Here is a 13,640-nt window from a genome sequence, read left to right as displayed (position 1 = left end):
TCAAGACGAGAGGGGGGCAGATGAGCTGTTGAGAGCGCCGAGTTGAAGGAGGTGTGAGCACTCAGCTTCGTGCCGCTGCAGATGGGTACGTGGTTTTGTAAGATGGTTACCTACTCCGTTCGCGTGGTGAATCACTGATTTCTGAGCGTTCAACCAACTCTGCCATCCTGAGATAAACCCCACTGGGTCACGGTGCGTTGTCCTTGTTGTTCAGTTACTGTTAGTTACTGCCAATCGGACTTGCTGTATATTTAAGGATCCGTGTGTGTATGTGTGTATAAGAAATACTCGTCTGTAATTTTCTCATAAAGTCCTTGCCACATTTTGGCATCATGGATTTCGGGTTAGTAATTTTATAGTTTTGGCATCCATTTAAAGTATTTATACCACAGCCACCAAAATAGAAACATACAGTGGATTTTTACAAAAAGGATCCGCGGCAACACCTACCTAGTGAAATTTATATATATTTTATGTGTGAGAAATGTCACCATGAATAAAAGCTGTTTTCACCTGGGCATCTGTTCTGACGGTGCTGCGCACAGATGCTGGAGGAATATCATAGACTCTATAGAGTCCTCATCCTGGCTGCCAGTCAGAGCTCGGTCATCGAGCACGGTCTGCGTGACGGTGAGTTTGTCTTCTGGGGGGTGTGAACTGATGAGGGCTAGTTACCTCAAAGGGCCAGTTACTTTCTTGGGCAGGTGCTACGGAAGAAGGTGTCTTGATGTCCAGAGCAGACGTGTGACTCCAGAAAATCAGTGATTGCTGCTGTTCTGACACACACAGGAGGGGCTGGACTTGGGTCTACCATGTCCAGGGGCCAGCGCCTGTGCTGACAGTGCCTGTCTTCCCAGTGCCTGCTGGACGTGGCCTTGAGATTGCAGATGGACACCCGCAACCAGTCCAGCCCAGAATAGTCAGACCATCTGAATGAACACTGAGCAAGAATAAGAGCCACCAATCAAACTACTTTAATAATTCCAAGAAAAGAGTTGTCTCCTGTTACTCCGTTGAAGAGTTCTTCATGTTAAAATCATTGTAACACCCACTCTTTCGAAGGTCAGCCTGTGTCTTGGAGGACACCATTCAAAGCCTTCCGAAAATGGTCCACAAGGGAGGATGGGATGGCTGTCAGGCACCCGAGCAACCTCACAGCTTCAGGGAGATTCATTCCATCGCAGCCCAGTCGGGGTCAAGACTGGGGCAGGGGCAGGACGTCTGTAAGAGGCCAGGCAGTCTCCCGAATCTGCTCTGTACACAACGGCCAGTGTGTAGTCCGTTTTGATTGAGGCTCCAAAGAAAATCCAGCTGGCATTTTCTGTGAAATTCTGCTTCAGGGTGCTTTCAGTTGTGATGTGGTGAAGGGCAGACACACACAGCCTTTGCAGCCCGGTTTCTGCAGTCATTTCAAGGCCTAGGTGTGCCTGACTTGGTCACATGCAGCAGCCACCTCTGGGCCCGGTGTTGAGTGGATGAATTTGCTTCCTCCCTTAGCAAATTCCCCAGGGATCCTGGGCAGAACACGGGTTAAGCTCCACTCTCCTTTGCACTCCATCTCCTGAACCCTTCAACCCCTCGTTCTGCTCAGCAGCTGTGTTGGATCAGATCTGTAAGCTCATCACATAAATCCTATTTTTTACCCCCACCTTCTTCCAGGTAAAACTTAGAAGTTGTACAGTATGCATAAAATAGACCATTTAAGTCATTTTACAGAGTACAGTTCATGGCCCTGAGTATATACATTCAGTGTTGTGCAGTCTCCCTAGTTCCAGAACCTTCCATCATCCAGTACCGAAGCCCCATTCCCAATGGCAGTCACTGCCCGTTCTCCCCACCTCCAGCCTCTGGCAAACACAAACATCCTTCCTGTCTCCACTGACTTGTCCCAACCAGGGTTAGGACGAGCATATTTAGCGGGGAGGAGGTACAGTTCAGTCCCCAGCATGCAGTCTGCATTTTAAGTCTGGAGTCTTCATTCCGTGGGAAATGCCTGATTCACTGGTTGTTTCAGTAGCTTCTTCGATTTCCAAGTGGGGCTCCACTTAACAAGCATAGCTTGTTTATTCCTTCACCTACTGAAGGATGTCTGAAATGCTTCCAGGTCTGGGTGATCACCAATAATGCTGCTCTCACCGGAGCTCATCACAGCAGCCCTTCTCGCCTTCCTCAGTGGTCATTTGTGTCCTTTTACCTTGGTCATTCCAGATGGAGTTAATCTGCTAATCTTTTTCTTTTCAAAGAATCAGTTTTTATTTCATTGATATTTTTCTTATCTCCTTTTTCAATTATATTGACTGCTCTGGGTTTAGTTCAGTCTTTTCTAGTTTAAGGTAGAATTTTAGGTTTCCTCTTCTATAAGCATTTCGTGCTATAAAATTCCCTATGAACTCTTTTAGCTGTTTTCACAAATTTGATATATTTTCATGTTCATTCTGCTCCAGTTTTCTAAGACTTTTTGTAATTTCTAAGACCTCCTCTTTGAATCATGGATTATCTCAAAATCTGTTGTCTATGGACTTCCCTGGTGGTCCAGTGGTTAAGACTCTGCACGTCCACTGCAGGGCACATGGGTTTAATCCCTGGTCCGGGGACCTAAGATCCCACAGGCTGTGTGCTGTGCAGATCAAAAATAAAGTTTTTTCCAGTATCCACAAACATTTGAGAATTTTAAAAATACCTTTATTATTGATTTCTACTTTGATTTCCCTAATTGACAAAGAGCATACATACTATGTACAGTTTTAATTCTTTAACTCTTGAAAAGATTTATTACCCAAGATTTGGTATATATTGGTGAAATGTTCCATGTGCATGTGAAAAGAATGTGTATTCTGTTGAGTAGAACACTGTCAATCACAGTTACACTGACTGGGGTTGTTCAAGGCTTATAGACTTGCTTTCTACTTATTTTTTATCAGTCACCTAGAGTTGAGTGTTGAAGTGTCAAAATGTAATGCGGATTTATCTGTTTTAGTTGTCAGCTTTTGCTTCATTTAATTAACGTTGTTTTGAAGAATTGCTCCTGTTATGATACCGTGCCCCCTTCTTTATTGGTGATAACTGTCCTTGAAGTCTGCTCTGTCTGAAAATAAAATAACTACTCCTGGGAATTCCCTAGCGGTCAAGTGGTTAGGACTTTGTGCTTTCACTGCTGAGAGTTCAATCCCTCGTTGGGGAACTAAGACCTCATAAGCCACGTGGTGTGGCCAAAACAGAAACACTACTCTTACTTCGATTAGTGTTAGCATGGTTATCTTTGCCTGTTTGTTTACTTTTAATCTATATGAAATGTCTTCATATTTAGTTTCTTGTAGACAACATATAGTTGTGTTTTTTGATCCACTCTGACAATCTATGCTTTTTATAGGTGTATTTAGACCACTGATGTTCAAAGTGATCACTGATATAGTTGGATTAATATCTACTACATCTGTTTCTGTCTTGTACTGTCGTCTTTGAAAATGTTATGCCTAAGTAGTTGGTTGTGGGGGGTTTTTTTGCATTTATCTTGACAGGCATTCTCTGAGCTTCCTGGAACTGGGGTAAATTCTCACTCATTATTGTTTCAAGTATTTCTTCTGTTCTTTCCATCTTCTCTGGCACTCCTGTTACACATACGTTGTATGCCTCATGTAGCTGCCCTATGGTCCTTGGATATTGTGTTTTTTCCCCCTAGTCTTTCTCCTGTTACCTGTTTCTACTGATACCTCCTGAAGCGCAAAGATTCTCTCAGTCGTGTCCAGTCTACTAGCAAGCCCATCAAAGACATGTATTTCCCTTACAGTGTTCTTCAGTTCTTTTTAAGGATTTCCATCTTTGTGCTTACATCGCCTATCTGTTCTTGCATGCTGTCTACTTTATCCATTAGTCCTTAGCATATTAATCCTTGTTTTCAATCCCATCTGCTAACACCAGCACCCTGTCACATCTGGTTCTGATGCTTGCTCCATCTGTATGAATTGTTTTCCTTTTAGTCAATTCTTGCCATTAAAAAATTTTTTGTAAAAAAAAAATTTTTTTTTGGTTTATTTACTCATCTGGCTACTTTGGGTCTGTTGTGTCATGCTGGTTCCTTTGTTGCAACACTCGGACTCTCAGTCTCCACGCTTGTATTTTCTCTTTCTAATCTTGGGGCTAGTGGTTTGCCCTGCATCCTCACCTCCCTTAGATCTGAGATGAGTTGTTGATTCTCAGGCTGTTGTGCTATTTATGTGTTAGGATGGATGGAGTGACGACTTCCCAGCTCCATGGAACCAGAAACCAAAGTTCCTGCTTCATTTGAGACCGCTGCTCGGTGCTTGGAACCTTAGGGCTGTTGTACATCTTGGCACAGTGACCTTGTACCATTATGCAGTGTCCTTCAGGTGTAATTTTCCTGAGTTCTACTTTGACATTAATATAGTCCAACTTTCTTTTGAATGTTTGCAGGATTGATTTCTTATATCCTTTTACTTTTAACCTATCCATATTATTTAAAGTAAGTTGGGTCTTTTTGATCCAACTGACACTCTGAGTATGCTTAGACTGTTTATATTTAATGTAATTATTGATAAGATCCTACCATATTGTTTTTTTGCTTATCCCCTCCACCTTGGTTTCCTGTTCTCTGCCTTCTTTGTGTTATTTCAAGAAAAATTTAGCATTCGATTTTAATTTGCCTATTGGATTTTTCCTTTATTAGTGATTGCACCAGTGGCTATGGCACACAAAGCTAGCTTTTCAGTCTACTTCAGAATGTTTCACCATTTCAATATGGAAATGTAGAGACGTCTAGACCTTTGCCTTCCTCCTTTATACTGTACCTTTGTCAATACATATTATGTATAGACATTGAAAACCCTGACAAGTGTTAAAACTTTTACATTGGAAGGTTAGGATATTTTAAAGAATTTAAGAAGAAAAACTATTTTATTTCCCCAAATATTTACCATTTCTGTTCATCTCTTCCTTCATTCCTGAAGTTCCAAGTTTTCTCTCTGCTATTACTTTTTGCCTGAAGAATGTCCTTTAGCATTTCCTTTTGAGCGTCTCTACAGGTTAGGAATTCTCTCAATTTTCTTTCATCTAAGAATATCTTTTAATCTGCACTCCTGATATTTTCTATGGATATAATATTCTAGATTGACAGTTACTTTCAGCCCTTTGAAAATTTTCTAGGCCTATGGCCTCCATGGTTCCTGATGAGAAATTTGTATTCAGATTGTTGTTACTCTGTATGCCACCAGTCACTTTTCTATGGCTGCTTTCCAGACAAAATGTCTTGTTTCATAGCCACTGGTAATGCCTTGACAGGGTTTTTCTTTGGGTATATCCTATTTGAAACTGTGAATCTTTAGAATTATATTTGGGACATTTCAGGCATCAATTTTAAAAATATTTGTTTTAAACATTAATGTCTTCCTCCTCTTACTGGAAATTCACTAAGCCAGCGTATATTAGATCTCTTTATATTATCTCACAGGTCCCTGAGCCTAAGGTTTGTTTCCAAGCATCCTTCTGTTGATCCACTGGATTTTTTGTTATTTTTAAGTTCTGTAGCTCTTGGTTCATTTCAAGAGCATCTGCCGTTACTTCATGGAGTTTGGTTACAATAATTAAAGCCATAGAAAGCTAATGTCCTTTTCCAGTTATTCCAACATACTTCAACTGACATGTTAACTTTCTTTCCCCTTAAGAGATTTTCCTGGCATAAAGAGATTTTGTGCATTCTGGACATTGTTCATTTTATGAATCTGAGTCCTGTTTAAATCCTCTAGTGAATGCAGAACTTTTTTTTTTTTCTAAGCAAATAACCTAGCTAGATTCAGACTAAACAGGCTGACCTGCCCTCTGTAGGCTGTAGTTTGGGGTTAGTTGCTTGCCAAGCTCTGCAGTGCTATCTGGGGCCAATCTTTATGGGAGTTTGTTCAATTAATAAAGCCTTTGCTTTGCTTACTCAAGGTCAATTCCAGGCATGTGCAGGTGAGGGTGAGCCCAGAATGCCATACCTAGCCCTAGGGAGTCTTCCTCTAATGTCCTGTCTCCAAGGTACCCCCTTTTCTGGCCTTTGGCTAAAAAGGTCAGGCTTTAGCCTGTGTGTGATGTTGTAAACTTCTTGGGGCCAAAGAGAAGTATTTCTACCCTCCTCTCTCCCTGACCTTCTTTGGACTAGAAAGAAGTCCCCTGGCCTAGTTCCTCTTTTGAATCCTCAGTGTCTCCAGGGCTACTGCTTACAAATGTAGTTTTGTGACTCCCCTCCCCATGTCCCACAGGGGTCCCCACTTTCCTCAGGGGGAGAGGGCTTCTCTTGGGTATTCTGTTCATTCCTAAGATGCAGCTCTTACATTCAGGCTGTCCTAGAGTTGACACTAGGAGATACAAGAGGGAAGAAAAATTCAAGAAAACAGTCACCACACTGGTTGTTCTTACGGTTTTAATACTCCTGCTATTTTTTTTCAGAGAATAGATATGATAGATGCTTTATTTATTCAGCTAATGGTTGAGACATAGGGCAGAGTGTGGGACCTCAGGACATTTCTAAAATCAGAAATTTTGTGCCTCATCAGAGGTCACCTGAGACCCGTGTTAAAATCTCATTTTGTACTGCTGTGCACATAAACGTGGAGGGAGAGGCTGCGAGAGACGAGTCAAGTTAGCACAGTGTTCCACCAAGGCCTGCGCCACCGTGCAAGCCACTCCATACCACGGATTGTCTCACCTCCCAGGCTTAGGCCTCAATGCACTGTATGGTGACCACACACAGAGTCACGACACGCCCCAACGCCTTCCTTTCTCCTGCCTGGGCTGCGCCACACTGCATGCGGGATCTCAGCTCAGTGACGAGAGATGGAACCTGTGCCCCTGGCAGTGGAAGCGTGGAGTCCTAAGCACTGGGTGCCAGGGAATGCCCCCCAGTGTCTTCCTTACAGACAAAATGTGGCCTAAATGTGGGCCTCCTCCAATAGCTTGGCTTTTGCTACATGAAGAAACTCTTTATCAGTTAACTGAATTGTTTCCTATACCTAAAGGCTTCCTTCAACATCTTTCTTAAGAAGTATGTAATTAATTTGGCTGCGCCGGGTCTTGGTCGTGGCATGCCAACTTAGTTATGCCACGTAGGACCAAACCAGGAGAGCAGCCAGGCCCCCTGCATTGGGAGTCTTAGCCAGGTGACCACCAGGTAAGTCCCTTACAACACCTTTTCCTTGGGTAAAGGCAGGTTATTCTCTAAGATACCTGTCCCCTCTTATTTGACTCAGTTTAACTTCAACAAGGTGATCCTAATAACTATCGGAGTAGCTTTTCCTGAGTGAGAAGCGGGAGGTAAGACCTAACACATCCTAAAGCATCTATTAATACAACATGGACAAAAGATCCGAAAAATATTTAGGGATGCTTCTGTTAGTTAGGAAAGAGAGTCAGTACACAAGGAGCAGTTCTTTTATGCTAATATAACTGTTTTTACATTAGGACATGAATATCAAGAACAAAACTCCCTGTGAACTCTGTCCTTGAACTTCAGTTATCTCCCAAAGAGGCCTCTGTGGCGCCATTTCAGTATTCCTCCTCCTCCTCCTCCTCCCAACCCTTAGGACATCAGCAATCTGTGCCACAGACTCTTCAGTAGCTGGACAGTCTCAGTGCTAACAGTGACTTGCGGACTGGAGTACCCGTGTGCCTCTAAATTTAGACACAATTTCCATCTCACGGGAGAATGTATCTCAGGCTCAGGAGCAAATCAGAAGAAATGGGAGCTACACCATAACCTCAAAGTTAGTTTTAAAACTCTGACAGGATGGATAAAAGCCAGCAGGACTTTGTTAGCACTGCCTGTGACCCAACTCGCTTTGCCCATGCAGACACTCAGTGCCCCCACTCTCCCGGTGGAGGCAAGGCGCCTGCTCTGCTGCTGTCAGCAGTGTCTTGGCACAGGCGCTCCAGTGCTACCTAGGCCTTTGGCGTGCTCCGAAAAGAGCATATAAAAAAGCAGTGCCTGCTTAAGCTTATCAAAAGGACAATGATACTCTGTATTCAATTAAAATTAATAAAAATATTTTATTGAATTTCAGGAACTTGGTACTTTTAAAATTTCAAACCTTTGCACACAAATCACCACTATCCTTTCTAGAATAGTGGAGGTTAGGACTTGAAGATTGTCACTTGTCTCCCTGTAGTCACATAGCACAGAAATCCCAAGTCCTGACACGCCCCGCCCCCTTCCGACCGTGGCCTCGCCTACTCTTGTTCTAGGAGAGGACGATGTGGGGGTGATGCATTTAAGGAGCTCAACTGTCTGAGTGGAGACTCTACTGACACGAGAGGAAGATCAACCCCAAATCATGCACGGACACCTTGGGATACGCCACATCACTTGGATCACGTGTGAGTTTCCTTTTTGTATTTCTGTCTGGTTCGGGGCGAAGCTGCTGAAATGAAGTTTGTCGTCCCTGAGGGAGCTCAGAAGTTTGGCAAAGGTCAAAGCAGAGACTTTCTGAAATGACACATTTAGGAACCACCAGTGGACTACTGGGTGGGAGGGAAGTGCACTGTGACTGCTGACGTAGCACCAGGCACCAAGTGGGGCCACAAGGACACAAGCTCAGTGACTCCCAGGTGTTGAAGGGAATTCACAGCTAAATTCAAACATTTTAAAAACTGCCCAGGACATGGCAGTTTGTTAATCTATGTTTTTTCCCTCTGCCTTTTCCTTGATATTCTTAAATATCTATGTGCCAATGAATGAGCCAAGACAGCAGGAAAAAGGAAAGAGAACGCCTCGCCTTTGAAAAAGACATGCTTTAGCTCCCAGCAGCAAAAACTATCCTTCTCCCTTTAGATTTGAGAACAGGGTACTTTTCTTACCTATAAACCCAGCAGAAATCAATCCCTCCAAACCCAAAAAGTCGACATTTTAGGCTCAGAAATAATCAACTGATAGACGGGGCTTACACAGGGAAAGTCTACCAGGCCTTTCAGGATGGTGGTGGAGCTGCGTCTCCTGGGCCACCCGTGAGGCACCTGCTTAGTGGCGCCCGAGCCGTCTCCCTACCAAGGTGGTCGTGTCCACTCACCTCCCCAGAGCCCACGGCCAGGGGGCTGCAGTGGCCCGTGACTGACAGGTCTGGAGCACTCAGTGGAGTGACCCAACCCCACAAACAGGACACATCACATCTGAATTATTTTGCAAATTGCAAACCTTCTGTGTAAAAAGACAAATAAAAATATACATTCCAAGGTATCTGTAAAGTGCCTGGGAGATGTAGATTGCTGCCCTGAGGTGCTCTGATCCGTCCGTGCTTCAGTCTGCAAGTTAGATTTTGCTACTGTCACACACGTGGTCTCATTCACATGATGGTTTTGTTTTTATTTTTTTAAATGGCTGAGTTATAAATCCAGCTAGTGTGCAGTAATTTCATAATTTTAATATGCATTATCTGCAATAACATTGTGACAGCTCCATACCGTGGATTGACACACAATACTTAGAACAGATTTATCATATTTGGTCTTTAGGTAAATAATAAATGTTTTTAAATTGCCTAAATATACCATTCTGAGCCATTTCATTCCACCAGGAAAATACAGGGGTTTTTTTTTTTTTCCTCTCTTTAAAAAAAATTAAATACCAAAATAACTACATTTAAATAAATAATGTTATGATGATGACATTTAAAAATTCACAATAAGGCCAGAGCCCTCTTTCTGTTTGCATGCTGCTCAGCTCTGACCCCAGAAACCTCTGGAAAGGTGAGTGGCTTTCTTTCAGAGGAACGCAGGCTGAGGCCAAGCGGGCCTCCGACTTTTCATTCTCTCACCTTGTTTCCTTTTCTCTCGCTTTTATTTTTTATAGGAGAGAAATCAGCTAGTATTAGATTCAGTTCTAAAAGGTTGAGGGGAATTTCCTATTACAAATCAAAAAGCAACCTAGGTGTTTCCAACGCTTACCGGACGGAGGGTGCCTGCTTCCAAGACCCTTGTGTTAACAGGCAGCTTCTGCTCCACCCCAGCAGCTGCTCCTGCCGTGAGGGGGCAACCACAACATCACGGGGCGGCCGGCTGGTTGGATGATGCCGAGAGCTGGGGACGGCACCTAAAACAGTGAACGTGTCACGGAGAAATCTGTGACCTTTGCTTGAAAAAGGTGTGTGATAAAAGATTGAATCTTTTTTCCAAATGACGAAGTAACAGTTCTGTCGTTTTAAACATACACAATACGTAGGAGACTTGTTTTACTTAGAGTGGAAAATATGCCAGGGACAAAGTCAACACAAAGAAACAACAACAAAAGGTAGCAAGAAAGAGAAATGGGTAAGTGCAGCTCCAGGAGCCTGGCAGCGCTTTCCGTCAGGGTTACAAGTGGCCCGCGGGGTGTCCGTCTGTATGTCCGTCCTACACGTGGAAATGGAGGATTAAATTCATCAGGTAACTGCTCTAACGTGGGAAATCTGCAGATGTCAAGTAGTTCCATCTGACTTAAACAGGACAGACAAAAGTAAATCATTCCATAGGCTGAAAACAAACGACAGAAACAAACAAAACTACGCTCTGCTTCTCCCCAAATGAAATCCACACAAAAGGTCCTGTGCGATTCCAAAATTTCCAGAGTAGAAATGGAGTGATCTGAAATGTCAAAGACCCCATTATTTTGTAAAGAAAGAAAGTACACCTCAAAATATTCTAATTCCACATGTGAACAACAAAATACTGTCTTGTCTACTGGCAGCGGGCGGTGGGGTGGCTCCGGCCCAGGCCCAGCAGGTCTGCTCGCACCGGGCGTGTCCTCCCTGGGAAGGACCGTAAGTCTCTACTGGGAGCTAAGCTGAACGCTGGGCGGGGAGACACTGCCGGAGCCCGGCTTTGCTGTTTGTGGTTCTGATGTTCAGGGGTGACTTCAGTCTTTTAACTTAAGGAGTTTTAAGGCCACCTGGGTTTGTGTTTCCAGTGCTGAGGTGAAGTCCAACCGCAGGGCCCTCTACCCACCGAGGGAACACGCTCCGAGCGTCGGTGAGAGGCAGTGTCTCCTTTTGGCACCACAGAGTTGACGTTAAAGTGAGAAATGCTCTCCCGGCCGCTAGTTCTGGACGCCCTTCTCCCGCATGGCAGCCTGCGGCGCGTCCACACTCAGGGCGATGACGAGACCCTCGCTGTCTTCCGTCTTGACCCGCTTCAGCTCCGGCTGCTCCGCTGGGTCACCATTCTGGCGCTTGGTGGGCAGGGAGGCAGAGGCGGAGGCATGTGTCGCCAGCATGTGCAGGGGACTCGCTGCTGCTGCGGAGAGACAGTGAGTCAGAGCCCACGCGTCTGGGTGGACGCTTGTCCCTGCCAGACCCCTGCGGATCAGAAACCCCACCACATGCTAACTGTGTGAACAGTGAGTCTTTCTATGAACGCACAGCATCTGTTTACTGCTTCCAGTAGTGGGCTGCCTTGCTGAAGGGGGGAGGGCGGAGGACGGGAGGCAGAGGCAGGACACAGCAGATGAATTTAGTGCTGTGGCCAAGGGGCTGCTGCTGGCTTCTCCTCAATGCAGGGCCCGAGCCCAGGAGGGGACTGGGGTGTAGCAAGCTAAGCCTGCATCTGAGCCACATACCTGCTCCAAGCCTGTCACGGGAGGGATCTACAGCGAGCCCTAGGCTGGCTTCCCCACACCCCTCCACCCAAGCCCATCCTCTCTCTGGTCTTCATCACCGAGAGGCCCTTCCTCCTCCTGGACTCCCGCTGGCACAAGGGCCTCCACCACCTCTGATCATGCCTGCCTCATGCTCTGCATAACCAAACCACAAGGGATGAACCGAAGACGGTCATCCCACACCAGAAGTGCTCTTTCTCCAAGTGGGAAGGCAGACTGGGCCTGGGCTATTTACCACAGCGGGGGTGGGGGTGAGGCAGGGTGTGTGCTGGAAGAGCGACCTGGAGAGGCAGCATCCTGTCCAGGAAGACCCCTGCCCCCCTATCCAGTCCCTTCGGGCCCCAAGGGAGGCTTAGGACCATGGCAGCAGGTGGCCAGATGGAGAATGATCTGCACACGAAGACCCTGGAACAGCGGCCTCACCTCAGGAGCGTGCCCGGGCCCCAGCAGTGACTGTGCTGCCCCGCCTCCCTGATGTTGGTCACTTAATGTTAATGCTGCAGTAGCTCCTGGTAGTTTGCTCTACATGCTGCGTAAGAGCTCTAAGCATAAGGGGTTTACACCAAGCTTTATGACTCTAGGTATTCTAGTACATTGCTTTAGCTAGCACAGGGGGACTACAGAATTTCCTCCCAAGAAATGGAACCTGAAGCTAAGTGGAGAAATAGGGTAGGGGGGCAGTTTGCAAAATGAAACAGATGGGAAGCCACAGAACACACACTGAGGTCAAAGAAAGGGGAGTTCCAACACTGCCAGGACGCCAGTGCCCCCACCCTCCTTTCCAGATTCAACACCATTCCAATTAAATTCCCAGTACGCTTTTGTATAGGGAAATTCATACGATCATGTCTTCCGGGAACAAAGGGACTGGCAGCTGGACCTGGTTAACATGGGGCTTCTGGCCATCTCCACTGTCATCTCTTGAGAATGACTGCTGTGTCACTTTCAAGAATAAGGACCTGTGTGGTGCGGAGGCAGCACTGCAACGAAGCCTGGGTTCTTCCAGCAGGACGCACACTTCTCTGCCGCAGTCCGTGGTGGAGACACAGAGCCCTGGCGAGTTTGGGAGATGTCCCACAAAACTCTGGCTTGAATAAAAATGCTATTTCAGGAGGATGTAGCAATGATTCAGAACAGAATGAAGTTAATGGTAGGTCAGGACAAATGGTCAAAGCCTAAAGAATTATGTGACTGGAAGAATAGGCTCGTGCGGCAGGGCAGGGCAGCAAGGCCTGCTCTTTGGGAGGCATGGCTGTAGGGGGACCCGGGTCCCAGATTCTCAAGCAGGCATAGTGTGGTTCCTAGGCCATGCCAAGCAGGGTCTTCCACTAACTGATCCAGAAACCTTAGAAAGGTAACAGGAAAAGAAAGGACCTGGGCAGTAAGGGAACCTGAGGGTGGGCAGAGGAGTCTCAGAAGGAAGACGGCAAAGGGGCACTTAGGCCCAGCGAGCAGGTGGGATGCCACCTAAATACGCAGTGTCGCCCCAGGACTCCACATCCAACCCAAATGAGTCGCTGGAGAAACAGCACAACCATAACCACACTGGTGAACCGCAGGTGTGGGCCTGGGACTGAGGCCTGGGCCGAGAGCCCGCCTCACAGCCAGACTCATCCCACCTCTCCACCCCTCCGTGAGCACCAAGCATCAAAACGTGCCCTCCCTGTGCCCATGGCGGCAATAACCAGAGCTCAAGGCAACTGCCTGGAAAGACAGGCTTCCTTTTCTAAGGGTGGGAGGGCGGCTGTGATGACGCACTACACTGAGACTCTCCCCTGTGAGGCCACATGGGTGCCCACCCAGCAGGGGGAGCACTGTGTTTCTGTTGGGGTGCCTGGCCCTCAGTCACGTGGTGCCTCAGCAGGAGGGGGACTCAACTCCAGGGTCACCTTTCACGGGGACGCCAGGCACCGTCCTGAGCCCCCACGCTCCCCACCCATCCATTAGCATAGTCCGCATACAGGCAGAGGCCAGCAGCTACAACCTGGATGGTGGCACAGCCTCCAGGCCGGTCCTCTGCAGCCTTGTT

General features: G+C 46.3%; 1 protein-coding gene across 1 annotated transcript in view; it reads right to left on the bottom strand.

The window, feature by feature from the left end:
* Positions 1-8,012: 8,012 nt before the first annotated feature.
* The window catches only part of FOXK2 (forkhead box K2), a 29,146-nt gene continuing 23,518 nt past the window's right edge, over positions 8,013-13,640 (bottom strand). The window contains exon 8 of the mRNA XM_010856390.1: positions 8,013-11,250. Within this exon, the coding sequence (XP_010854692.1) occupies positions 11,054-11,250 (197 nt within the window). The 3' untranslated portion in view covers positions 8,013-11,053. The remainder of the gene's footprint in view (positions 11,251-13,640) is intronic.

This window comes from Bison bison, unplaced genomic scaffold, assembly GCF_000754665.1.
Source record: "Bison bison bison isolate TAMUID 2011002044 unplaced genomic scaffold, Bison_UMD1.0 scf7180017864371, whole genome shotgun sequence".
Lineage (NCBI taxonomy): Eukaryota > Metazoa > Chordata > Mammalia > Artiodactyla > Bovidae > Bison > Bison bison.
Note: the sequence above shows the minus strand (reverse complement) of the source record. Positions and strands in the feature narration are given on the sequence as shown.